The 13859-nt window shown below is 29.6% G+C and overlaps 2 protein-coding genes across 2 annotated transcripts; one reads left to right on the top strand and one right to left on the bottom strand.

Moving 5' to 3' along the window:
* The first annotated feature begins 6126 nt into the window (after positions 1-6126).
* On the top strand, positions 6127-7229 carry LOC107061292 (uncharacterized). The gene is made up of 2 exons (XM_015310317.1): positions 6127-6400; positions 6484-7229. Exons 1-2 carry the CDS (start codon positions 6127-6129, stop codon positions 7227-7229), a joined length of 1020 nt encoding a protein of 339 aa, XP_015165803.1.
* Positions 7230-10475: 3246 nt separating this feature from the next.
* Positions 10476-11799, bottom strand: LOC107061397 (uncharacterized). The gene is made up of 3 exons (XM_015310571.1): positions 11386-11799; positions 10758-11303; positions 10476-10666 (listed from the first exon to the last, which is right to left on the bottom strand). Exons 1-3 carry the CDS (start codon positions 11452-11454, stop codon positions 10478-10480), a joined length of 804 nt encoding a protein of 267 aa, XP_015166057.1. The 5' UTR covers positions 11455-11799; the 3' UTR covers positions 10476-10477.
* Between the last annotated feature and the right edge of the window lie 2060 nt (positions 11800-13859).

Here is a 13859-nt window from a genome sequence, read left to right as displayed (position 1 = left end):
TGTTTATATACACATTTTGTAAAGCTTAAGCCCCTCCCCTATTAAAGTGAAATAAGACTGAGCGGTCTATAATAAATATATCATAGAAGGTAGCTATACAAATATAGAAGAAAGAAAATGACATAGATAGTCATTATTATTGCTTTTTGAGTTTCACAATCACTTAGGCCCTACTTACAACGACAAAAGCTTACGAAACTACTATTGAAAGAAGGGAAGTTTGGGTGTGGGGAGTTGTGGGGAGGGGAGGGTCGTTTGGTAGAGAGTATTAGGAGAAATAGTCCTTGTATTATGTGTGGTATTATGTAGTACTATGTTTGGAAGGAATTTTGGGCCTATGTATAACTAATCCATGGATTAGTTATACACCCTCCATGGTATTATAGGGTGTATAACTAATACCTTCCCATTGGTGGTATTAGTAATACATGGATCTAATACCATGAGATTAATATATGTAAAGACAAAAATACCCCTCAAATTCTTTCATTTTGTTTATTTTCTTGGTTTTATGTTTTATATTTGTACTAATAAATTTATTTAAATCGATTAGCTTGCAAACTTTATAATTTAAATAGAGTTATTTGTAGCTAAAATTATGAAGTTATTTAATCTAATTATTATTAATATAAAATATTATAATCGGACAAATATGCTAAATGTTGATGTATGAATTTAAGAGCTATTTTTACTATTTTAAAAACATCTTGAGTATAAAAATAGTTTAATTTATTTTGCCATTTTTTTATTTTATGATGAAGAGCGATTTTTGTTTGATAAAAGTCCTAAGTTGAATGATTTTATTGATGTAAAATAATGTCCAATACCTTTTTTCTATAAATTCTTATAGTTGTGTGACCTTTTGAGATATTAACTTCAATTTATTAAGATGACAATTATTTACCCTCAAATAATTTAAGTGAGAAAATAGTGAACATGGTGATAAAATTTTCCTTCTCCTAGCTAGTTAAAAGGCTATAAAAAATAATATTGTTCGTCAATTATTTATCTTGACCCAATTACATGAAATAAAAAATCTCATAATAACTCAAGGGTATAATTGTAAAGAAGTTTTTTTGTAGAGTTTTAAACCCCACGCAAAATTAGGTAGGAAGCAACAAAACAAACACTTGATAAAAATAAATCTTTGCATTACTAATTCAAGCATTACCAATCCCTGCATTACTAATCCCTGCACTATTGATCTTTGTACCAAACGGCCTCACATTAATCAAAATTCAAAGACGTTGATCTCTAACTAGAAAAATAAATACTTGAGTTTAAATTAGAAATCTTGAAATTGAATTTTATTAAAGCTATTTTATTTAAGGTAGAAAAGGGAAAAACTTTTTAATTATGATTGTGATATATTTGTGATAAATATATTTGGTATAATTTAATACACCAATTGATATTATTTATATCACTAAAACAAAAGATAAATTATCCTAGACATAGATAAAGCACCAAAAGGACATATTTATCCCCGACTTTCCTATAAACATATGGAGGTCAAGCATTTGAGAGTCGCATAATTATAAGTGTAATGTTCTTAAAAAATAAATGATTATTTTATATGATGTCTTGTATATTTAATTTTAGTATAATGAACCGAACACTCTACCCAAAAAATTCACATATTATTTACTAATTTCTACATAATAATTCTTGTTTAATTTATCTTTAAACTAAATAATCTGTAAATATAATCATTTGTTATTTTAAAATTCACTAATTATATTAATTCAAATTTACATCTCATAAGATTCTATTAGATGAAAAAAACACTCTACTTGTATTTTTTATTTTATTTTAAAGATTCAAACCAATAACAAATAACTAAGTGATTTGACATATCAAATGTTGTGAAAAAACGTGGGGAGAAAAATTGGTCCATGTTAGGACCCAGTTGAGAGGGATTTTGACCAAATGACCCACATTTATTTATTTTTTCTATGAAACGGAGAATGTTTTTAGGGAAAAAGGATAAATATATCTCTAAACTATCATAAATGGTATGCAAATACCCTCTGTCATACTTTTGAGATATTGATGCCCCTGCCGTCCAAAAACTAGAGCATATATACCCTTTATACTAACGGATGTACACGTGTCATAATTTTATCCACTGATCCAACATTTATTAAATATCGGATGGACGGATAAGATTGTGTCACGTGTCCCTATTTAGTCTTTCGTTAGAGTGAAGGACATATATGCTCTAGTTTTTAGACGGCAGGGGCACCAATGTCTCAAAAGTATGACGGAGGGTATCTGCATACCATTTATGATACTTCGGAGGTATATTTATCATTTTTCCCATTTTTTTATAAAGCGAGAAATTGCGATAAATATTTTTATTTTATTGTGTGCGGAAATAGATCTAAACGATGTTATCTCTAAAATGTTATTGCTTAAATATGACATTATATTAGGAGGAAGGACATTAGACTTGTTTTCCCTGGTATATGATCGCCTTCAATGACAAGACTTCATAAACAAGTAGTTATATGCGACATTTGATTTTTCATTCTAATTCATGTGATAGAGTAATATTTTATTATAATATTTAACTTAGTATAAGTTTAATAAAGCTTGTTTTAAATTTTACACGAATTGATCTCGAAATTGAATCTCAATACTAGTTATTATCCAAAGGAACATCAAATTGGTGTAATAATTAGGTTGTATTTTTATTCCTTGGATCTACGTTGGAGACAAGAACATGTAGATGATTTTTGTTTGTTGTTGGAAATTTCTAAATTCCAATGTGTACGTAGTGTAATTTGTGATGAAATCAAGAAGTTTACACTTTACAGCTAGCTAGTAATTAACACAATAATTAATCCTCCAAGATATAATATATGGGGCTCCATTGATATATCCCATTATAGATGCATATGTCCCTTGCTCTAATTTCTCATGCAATTCTTCTTTTTGTTAAATTACTTTATTCACGATCCCCACCATTCCACCCACAAGTGAAATAACACGATTAATCTCGAGGGTTATAATGAGATGTATAATTTTTTTGCATATTTAATCAAGGGAAAAGAGTCTGATATACCTCTTAATTTTATTATTTAAAGCTGAAATACCCCTCGTTATGAAAATGATTCATATATACCCCTATTGTTACACAAGTAACTCACCTATACCCTTGATTCACTTCTATTCTTATGAAATAAATAATAATTCCTTGGCATGTGAAAATAAAGGAAAAACTACCTAGTTACACAAACAATCCTACCATATTTAGTAATTCTCTGTATAGTTTGAAATAATTATATATTGTCTCACTAATAAATAACTTCATACCAAATTTCAAGTCAAGTACATTTAAATACATGAATTTTTACTATCAAATACACTGAAATGGGGAGAGAGGCGAGCGAAAGAAGGAGAGATGCGAGCGAGATAGTCTATGGATTCTAGATACATGCAAAGTACACTAGATACATGTATCCAAGATACCAGATACATTTTGACATACAAATACATAAGGAGAGAGATGACAGAGGCAAGCGATATATGAGATATATATATATGCAAATCCACTTGGATATAGTGAATCTGGAACAAATTACACATAAATTTGACCTCATTTACCAGAGATACATGTATCTAGATGCGGCAAATACATGTATCCAAAGTCCGAATTCTAATAAGATTCATAATATTGAAAACTCGCGTGAAGGAAAGTAATTTACTGGTAAACTAGTGAAATTTGTATTGTTTGCTCTAAAATAAATAAAGTGCCCCATATTTCTTGAAGTTCCAATATGGAAGAGCTGAAAGAAACACCATTAATGGGCCAAGCTCCGACTGTTAGTTTGGGTCAGTACATCCAAGCCCATCAAGAACCTGAAACTCATGGATCGTAAAATGAACCAAATGGGCCTATGGGCTGGGGAGTCCAATAATGGACCCAAGAAACTCAATGATTCATATTGGGTCCGAGAACCAAGAAAATATTTCTTCTGTCTCAATTTATATGACACGCTTTCCTTTTAATCAGTCTCCAAAAAAATAACACATTTTCTTATTTAGCAAATACATAAATACATTTCCGACATTTTACTTATGTTGAATCCTACTGATTTGACAATAAAGTCCACAAAATGTACTCTTTTTAAGGATAGTTTCAAAACAGTGCAGAATCTTTTCATATTTATTAGACTCTGTGCTTAATCAACTACATCACAAAAATTTAGACAGTATCTGATGGGGAAGGAGCACTAATAATAAAAGGGATAATTTACTGCACTTACAAAAGCTTTTAGAACCTTTCATTGGATACAATAGTCTGTAAAAATATTATGAGCTATTTTATTTGAAGATCGTTATTTATTTTTTAAAATTTTTATATGTTTATCACATTAAAATAATTTCATATAAATGATGTGTGAATTCGTATGATTGACATTCCATATTGATAGTGTCACTCCACCCTCTAACAAGTCCCATTTATAACACTACTTCCGTAGCGCTTAACCTCACCACCTCACACCCTACTTTTTAAAAAAAATATTTATCTAGATTTTATATAAAAATACTTTTAAAATATTATTTTTTATTTACATATCAAACACAAAAATATATATTTAGTTACTTATTTTTTTTTTATAAAATATATTTTATCCGTACCGAACACACCCTTAGATTCCTTTTATATTCGCAACACTTAGATGCCATTACAAACAAACAATTTATTCCTACCAAAATTATGAAAATATTACTTCCTCCGTCTCATAATAACTGGTCACTTTTCGTTTTACACGATATTTAAGAAATCATAAATAAAATAATCAATTTGACTAATTTATTCTTTATTCATATTGATGAATATCAAGATAATTTATGATGAGATAGTGCATACAAAAGGTATAAGTACTTCAAAGTGGATGAGAACAAAAGTATAAAGGAGTAATTAAGGAGTCCGGAGCCAAAAGGGCAAAAAAAATTGCCAAAAATTCTAAAAGGGCACATCATATTTTTGTAAAACCAAAACGGCAAAATCGCTCCTGCCGGAGCGATTTTCCTCTGACACATATTAACGCCGTGTACTCCGTTAAAATGTTTTTGTCTAATTTTTTTTTTCTTTTTTTTTCACTAAAATCGCTGGCACAACAGCGATTTTTTAACTCTAATTTTTTTCCTCCACCTAATATCACTCCTATGGCAGCGTTTTCATAGAAAAAAAAAATTTGGCAGCTTTTTGTAAAAATTGTTTTTTGGAAAATCGCTGCCCTGGCAGCGTTTTCCTTAATTTTTCTTTTTGAAAATCTTTTCTTAATAAGACTGCCTTTTTCAGCGATTTTTTGTTAAAAAAATTAATTTTTTAATAAAAACTCTGCCTTGTTTTTCAAAACGAAAAACAATTTTTAAAAGAATAAAAATTTGAAGAGAAACGAATTTTAAAAAAAAAAAAAAAATTGACTAAAAAGCTGTCAAGGCAGCAATTTTCAGCCTTTTGATAGCTTTTTAACAAAAAAATAAAATAAATATATATATATATGCGTTACTATAAAAATAAATTTTTTTTTTTTTTGGCATTAATTATTTGTTTTTAAATTGCTGTTGTTGCAGCGTTATTATAATTTTTGTGGAAAATTTTTTATTTTTTTTTAGAAATCGCTGCCTTGACAGTGCTTTTGGTGGAACTATTTTTTTAAAAAAAAAATTCTTTTGATTTATTTTTTTTAAAATTTCTATCAACTGGTCAACATCTAATTTTTGAAATCGCTGCCTTGGCAGCGATTTTAGTGAAGAATTTTTTTAAATACAGGAAATCGCTGCCAGGGCGGCGAAATTCCCCTCTAACTTTTTTTTAAAAAATATCGCTTCTAACGCAGCGATATCATAAATAAAAATAGTCTTATATATTCATGATCATTATTTGAATTGGAGTGTGCCAGATTACATAATGGAAGAGCCTAGCAATGCTTCCATGCACTTGAATTCTTTTCAACCGGAACCAACTGATAGGTAAAAAATGTAATGTTTTCTTATTTATTAGAATTAAATTTTTTTAATATGCAATATATTTATATTATTATATTTTATAGGTGTGACCAACTTCAAGATGCAGTGAATTATTATACACAAATTGTGAATAATAATATTATGGGTGATGAACGAGTTGGTGAGTTGCATAGTGATGAACCTTTGGAGCATGAATTAACCGACAATGATGAAATGTATGAGGATGATGATGATGATGATGTGGGTGATGCACCTAATGCACCCGTTGAAGATCAAAGTATTAATCATCATTCTACAGTGATTCCATACTTAGATCACACTGAAGAAAGTGCAGAAGATTTTATCTATACAAGAGATGATGATTCTATCCGAATGGCACTTTGGAATCCGAACAATCCTAAATATATCCAATCAGGTTCGATTGTTGCAAACTAAATATTTTATAGTTATTTATTTATTTATTTATTATTGATTAATCTAATTTGTATATACAACTAGGTATGCTATTTATGAATAAGAAGCAAATGAAATCTGCCGTAAGAGCATATAGTCTTGCAATAAAAAAAGAATTTCTTTGTGATCAATCCAAGAGTAAAAGTTGGAGAGTTATTTGCAAGCGTCATGAGTTGGGGTGTAATTGGATGATTCGATTTAGAGAGATTTCAAGTGATGTATGGAAGACAGGAAAAATGATTGAACCGCATACTTGTCTTACAGATAATTATAAGGAGGATCATTTCAATTTGAATAGTAACATGATTGCCACTTCATTGATACCATTTGTTATGCAAAATCCAGACATAAATATTAAGATGATCCGTGAAATCATCAAAGGAAAGCATCACTATACTCCTAGTTATAAAAAAGCACAAAAAGGTCGGAGAAAAGCATTTCAAATGGTTTATGGTGATTTTGAAAGTTCATTTAAGGCATTGCCTCGATACATGGCTGCACTACAATTATTCAATCCAGGCACTATTATTGAGTGGGAGCATCATTCTACAACAATGCAGGGTGAACAAATCTTTAAATTTCTTTTTTGGGCTTTTAAACAGAGCATTGATGGTTTCAAAAGTTGTACGCCGGTCATTTCCATCGATGGCACACATCTTTATGGTTTGTATGATATGAAACTGTTAATTGCGGTTGGGATTGATGCCAATGGAAATATTTTCCCACTTGCATATGCTTTAGTTGCACGTGAGAGTTTTGAGTCTTGGTCGTGGTTTCTCAAGTTATTATGAACACATGTTGTTTGTGAACGACAAGGAATTGGCCTCATTTCTGACCGTCATCAAGGAATCTTGCAATGTATTCAATCTTATGATTGGTTGAGTCCACCCAACACATACCATAGATTTTGTGTTCGACACTTAAAAGCAAATTTTAATAAAAAATTTGTAAATAGTGAACTCGAGAATTTAATGTGGTTGGCTGCTACAGAGCACCAGAAGAAAAAGTTTGTGCAACGGATGCAACAAATAAAAATATTGTCTCCTGTAGCATATGAATGGTTAAATGAATTTCCTTTGGAAAAATGGACAATGTATAAGGATGGTTGTCGTAGATGAGGTGCCATGACGACAAATGTGTCTGAGTCATATAATGGTTTATTGAAAAAAAGCTCGGGGGCTTCCTGTGACTGGCATGGTTCGAATGACGTTCAAAACTCTTGTTGATCGTTTTGTCGAAAGAAACAACCTTGCAATCGCAATTACTTCAAAGTAATATGTCATGGCCTCTTGCAATAGATAAAAAATTTAATGATTATTATCAAAAAGCTCAAAGGCACACAGATATGATGACGTACAACACTGGTGATGGAGTATTTGAAATTCTTACTTTTGCTCATGATGGTAAAGGTGGAAATGTCCACAAGGTTACTGCAGAAGGTAAGAAATGTTCTTGTGGAAAATGGAGAAATTATCATATGCCTTGCTCGCATGCCATTAAATTTTGTGGACTTCGCGGAATCGAGCCAAAGTCATATGTAAGTAAATTCTACAGTACAAAATATTACAAACAAACATACACTGAGACATTTACCCCAGTGGGTGATGAAATGTATTGGCCGCCAACTCCTTTTAATTTAATTGCAAATACTGAATATTTGCGAACATTTGGTGTGCAAGTAAGAAGCCGACTTAAGAATGATATGGATATAGCTCCGGCTCACATGGCCAGAAAATGCAGTGTTTGTAAGGAAACAGGTCACACAAAGGCACGATGTCCTACTCGATTTTAAATATATTGTCTATGTTTTTAAGATGAATGTAATTTTTCTGTCTTGTTATTAATATTATAATATATCATTTTTAAATAGTTATTTTCTGTCTTGTTATTAAAATTATAATATATTATTTTTAAATACTTGTGTATATGAATTTAATCTGTCTTGTTGCATTTTAAATATATTGATTAAATTAATCTTTCAAGTAAGTTAAAAAGTAAAAAGATAATTTAATATTTTGTAAGTAACTACATTTATATTATAATTATATAATTGATTTGACCTAATTTAAAAAGTATTGATTTGACCTAACATAAAAAGTATTGATTTGACATAACTTAAAGGAAAAGAAACGTCCTGCAAATGTTGAAAATAAAGAGAAGAATCTCACTGCGATGACAATAAATTTCAAACTCTTTGTTTAAATTTACACGAAACAACAAATTTCAACACACATAAAAATCTAACGGAAAATATAATTGACAAGACAAATTTTTGACACGAAATGACACGAGCAGCAAAAGTCAAAGTATTTTCGTAATTTTGGTGAAAAGTTAAGGGTATTTGGGTAAATTTATTTACTTCGTGTAGCTAAATTACCCTCAAAAGTAAAACCACAACTTTTGAAATTTTTTATCATTTATGAGGCCCATTTATATTTTGCCAAGTGGATTCATTTCAGAAAAATGGCCAAACATCTTTCTCTCTTCCTTTTAACGTTTTCTTTTTCTCTTTCTTACTTTTTTTACTTTAGTTTCTTTTCTAGCAATTCTTCCAAATTTTATACTTCCACTTAAATAATTTTATTCATGAAAAATATGAAATACAAAAAATCTTGTCGGACTCATTCTATTTCTAACATTTTGATATTATTTTTTATCTCGATATTGTTTATTTATATTATTAAAAAATAGTTATATAAAATTATTTGTTTATTTACAAAGATATAATTAATAAAAAAAAATTAACCAAATAAATTTGTGAAAGCACAAGATAATAGTAGTATGAATAAAAAAAATTTACACTGAGAGGTAGAACTAAAAAAAAAAGCTTTAGAAGATGCAAAGATAAAATAAAAAATGGATTTTTGCATTGAAAAAAGATACAATGAAGAACGAAAAAATTTATTAATATTAAACATTAAAAACATTAAGTGGTTATAGAATAAATAAAAATAAAAATATATTTGGCAATTAAAAATTGAGTGATTAAAATTGAAATCTCAAAAAATAAATTTTTGACTAAAATTTAAATAATTAAAATAATGGAGTGATTTTTTACTTTATTGGTGAGAGTTCAATTTATTTTTTTAATTTAACTATCTTCAATTCCTTTGAATTCATCCAAAAAAAATTAAAATTTTTCTAACATATCACTTTAATTTTCCCTCAAATAAATTATATATATATCGGGGGGTGAGTTTCAAAGTTTATTTATCAAAATAAAATTATAATAAGAGTTGGAAGCAAAAAAGAAAATGCAAGTAAAAGAAAAGATTAAAATTGGAAAAGATAAAGTGAGGAAATGAATAAGTACAGTATGACCCCACATATACAAATGGCAAAAAGGCCTCGCACAACTGACACTATCAAATTTTTTCCAACTTTTTAAAACTTAAACTACTTTTGAAAAGTTCAAGTTGTAATAATTATTTATTTCACACTGCCCAAGAAATTTTTATTTAGTTTCATACTTTATTGAGCTTATTCGATTTTTTTGGGTAAGATTTACTTCTATTACTACCAAGTTTGGGTCTCCATACGTTTTCATTTTAAATAGTGTTTTTTTACCCTTTTCGTTCATAATTTTAATTTGGAATAATAAATCAACGACAAATCCGAATTGATTAAACTACCTTTGTTCAAATATATTTGTTTTTTGTCAATTTTTACATCGTTTAATTGGCTATTCTGACTAGTCGATTCCATTTTGTTAAAATTATATAAACCCAAAAACAAAATAAATTTTGATCAATAAATTAAAATAAGAACGGATGAGAGTGAAGAGTGATAGATGTAGGAGAGGTGATGGAAGGTGATATAAAGAGTAAAGTAAGAGAGAGAGAAAATAATTATTAAAATGTCAAAGGTGATTTTCATTTTTGGAGGGAAATACAAGTGGTTTTGGAGCAAAAGGGGCATTTTTGTCATTTACCTGTGTCTTGACAATTCATGCCAAAATTTTGTCTTACCAATTAGCAGTACTCAAAATCTAATTTACTGCATAAAAATCTTTAGCCTTTCAAATAAAAATACATAAAAATTATTCTTCTGAGTTTTCCGATTCTTCTACGTCTTCATTTTCAGAATCTCTCTCATTTTGATAGTGACTACCTGTTCCACATCTAGTTGATTTGTGTAGCCTAGATGTTCTTCGAGGTGGATTTTCTCTATCAAAAATTGAATGTTGTGAAGCTTCAGCATTAAACCTTGGATCATGGGACACGGTTACCTATAATACAATACAATATAATATAATAAAATAAATATGCACAAAAAATTAAGAAGAAATTATAAAATTTCTATGAAATATTCAACCTTACATTTGAAAAATTCAACCTCCCACCAAATGGAGAATTATGTATTGGAAATTCACGCATACCATGCTGAATACCATATTGAGATCCGCTGAATTGCGCAAAACCAGATAGCGAAACATGTGGAGTTACAAAACCAACTGTTTCTTGACTTGAAAAATTAGTATTAGTGTTAGAGGGGCCTGCAGAAAAATCAAGTGTGGGATAATAAGGCTCGGGAGTAACCACCAAATGTGTGTTATTATCAACCAAATTATCTCCATCAATCAAATGATGCTCCGCACGATTTCGACCACGACCTTCACCAACGCTCCTTCTACCTCGACGTGCACTATCTCTATGTGTTGTTTGTCGCGATCGGCGAGATACTTGTACTGGTGGTGGTTCATCGTAATCAGGAGCAAAGCTCAATCGCGTTCCCTGGAAGGTCGCATTCATTGACTCCATTGAAATACGAGCGACTTCCTCCGCATATTGTCTCATTTCATTAGATTGATTTTCATCATTTTCAATCATCCGAGCTCGACGATACTGCATTTCATGACCCCTAGCCTATAATGAATAAAAAAATATTAATAACAAAAAAATTGTTCAAGATCAACATAATAATTTAAAATTTACATAATATACATACTAATGCCTCATGTCTTCCTGCCATGTGTTGATACCCTTTCTGTACAACATGTGAATTTCCAATGAACATGCGGAATGCCTCATGTACCAACGAAAGTAATCTGCTTGATCACTTACATATGGAGGTCGAAAAATACGATTTTGACGTTGTTCCCATAAATATTGTGTGTAGTTAAACACATCTATATCCTCTTGTTTTATTTTGGATCGTTTATCACGCTTAAAATGATGTTCGAAAAACTGGGTCCACGGTCCAAGAATATGTTGTAAATAACCAAACTGTCTCATAACACGATCAATCATGTGCCACTCACGATAAATTCCATAAATAAGTGGCACATGTGCCATCCAGACAGATTGTCCTGACCGACACCACTCAGGCAATCCATTAATAACATCTTCTGAATAAGGTTGCCAAATAAACTATAAAAAAAAATGTAAGTAAGATAATTATTAAATTTTTTGAACAAAAAATAAAAACAAATATGTACACTAACTAAAACAATCTTATGAAATATTTTTTTTGTACTATTATGTCATATAATATCTTATTTTGAGGACCTACCAAAAATCTACGTATATGTCATTATATTCACATGATTTTCTTGGATAGTGAGATATAAGTGTGAATAGTTAAAAATTTAAATAAAATGGGATACAAATATGAATAGTTAAAAATACTAATAATATTTAAATACCTGATCATCGGTTAGATTATCTAGTACATCCCTAATCACACCGATTACAGTTCGTGCCTCATTTTGATGATTTCTACGTTGCATCCATTTACGTGCAAGCGCAGTTAAATCCTCAAGTTGATTGGTCCTTAGAGATTTCAGTAATGGTTGCAGGGGAATAATACGTTCCCATGCCCAAATCTACAATAAATAAAATTCAACATTTCTTAGAATACAATTAGAATTAAAAGTGCATATTACTAGTATATAAAAAATAATTAAAAATATGTATACCTGCACTAAAGAGAGAAATCCACAAACTTCATTTGATTGTTTCATTGATGCACGACATAAACAATTATACAAATATGATAATGCGGCTGCTCCCCATGCTTGTGTTGACATTACATTTAAATTTTTCATGTCAATCAAAAGGTCTAAATTAAGTTTATTATTAGATTTATCTGGAAATATTGATCCACCACATAACCATAATAAATATAATCTAAACCTTTGTTGCACCTCATGCTCAGTTGAATGATCAGTAATATCATCTAAACCTTCAATATGCTCAATTAATTTATATGTTAACAATCTACTAACACCAGAAAAACAATCATTATCTGGTAATCATCCCGTTAATTCAAACATCATTTCTTGTCTACCAAAAACTCCTAAAGTATTAGCGCCATTTAAAATTATAGGACTACCATCTATTACCATTCCGAACAAAATTTCTACATCTTGTAAAGTTATGGTAGCCTCACCAGTTCGCATGTGAAAGGTATGCGTTTCTGGACGCCACCTTTCAATTAAAGCAGAAATTAATCCGTTGTCATACGGCACACATCCTACATCAAGAATTCCTTTAAATCTACAATTTTTAAAATATCGACGAATGCGAGGATGTAAAGGATGATATTTTATATGTTGCCAAAATTCAACATCACCGCGACGCGTATATAAGCAAGAATTCTCTTCCCTTAAGCTACCATTCCAAATTCCTTCGGAACGATGATGAACTTGAATTTTTAATACATCATACTCTATTGGACCAGGATGTACGTACATATTTGATGGATGCATATCTATATACAAAATATAAAAATAAGTGTTAGTGTTAATATAATTATTTAAAGATGAATATATTCACAATACCATATAAAAGTTAAAAATTAATTAATTAAAAATAAAATAAGTCCAAACTTACCTTATAGAGGAAGACTTTTGAAAAAGTTTGAAAGGAGAGTTGAAAAATTATACTTGAAGTTTGAAGGGAGACTTCAACCAATTTATAAGAAAATTTTAAATGAAACACGTGAACTTTTTCTATTTTTTAGGCATGCATCTGAGTTGGATTCTTTTTTTTTTAATATGACATGTGAATGTTTGAACAATTAAAAAACAAGAATTTGGAAGGAAATTTCGCTGTTAGTTAGTGACAAAAAATAAATTTAATACGATTTAAAAAAAATATAATTGGTAGCGATATTTATAAAAAAAATTCCACCAAAATCGCTGCCAAGGCAGCGATTTCTAGAAATTTTTTTTTTTCCACAAAATTGATAATAACGTTTAAAAAAAAAATATTAATGGAAATCCTGCCAGGGCAGCGATTTCCAAAAAAATAAAATAAGTTTATTTTTATAAAACGTTGCCATAGCAGCAATTGTCATTTTTTTTTTAAGAAAATCGTAAACACGCTGCACAGGTAGCGATTTAAAAAAAAAAAGAAAAGAAATTTACCATCAGATGTTGACTAGTTGACAGAAATTTCAAAAAATAAAATAAAATAAAA

Source organism: Solanum tuberosum, unplaced genomic scaffold, assembly GCF_000226075.1.
Source record: "Solanum tuberosum cultivar DM 1-3 516 R44 unplaced genomic scaffold, SolTub_3.0 scf00008, whole genome shotgun sequence".
Taxonomy (NCBI): domain Eukaryota; kingdom Viridiplantae; phylum Streptophyta; class Magnoliopsida; order Solanales; family Solanaceae; genus Solanum; species Solanum tuberosum.
The sequence above is the reverse complement of the archived record's forward strand: the minus strand, read 5'-3'. Positions and strand labels throughout refer to the sequence as shown.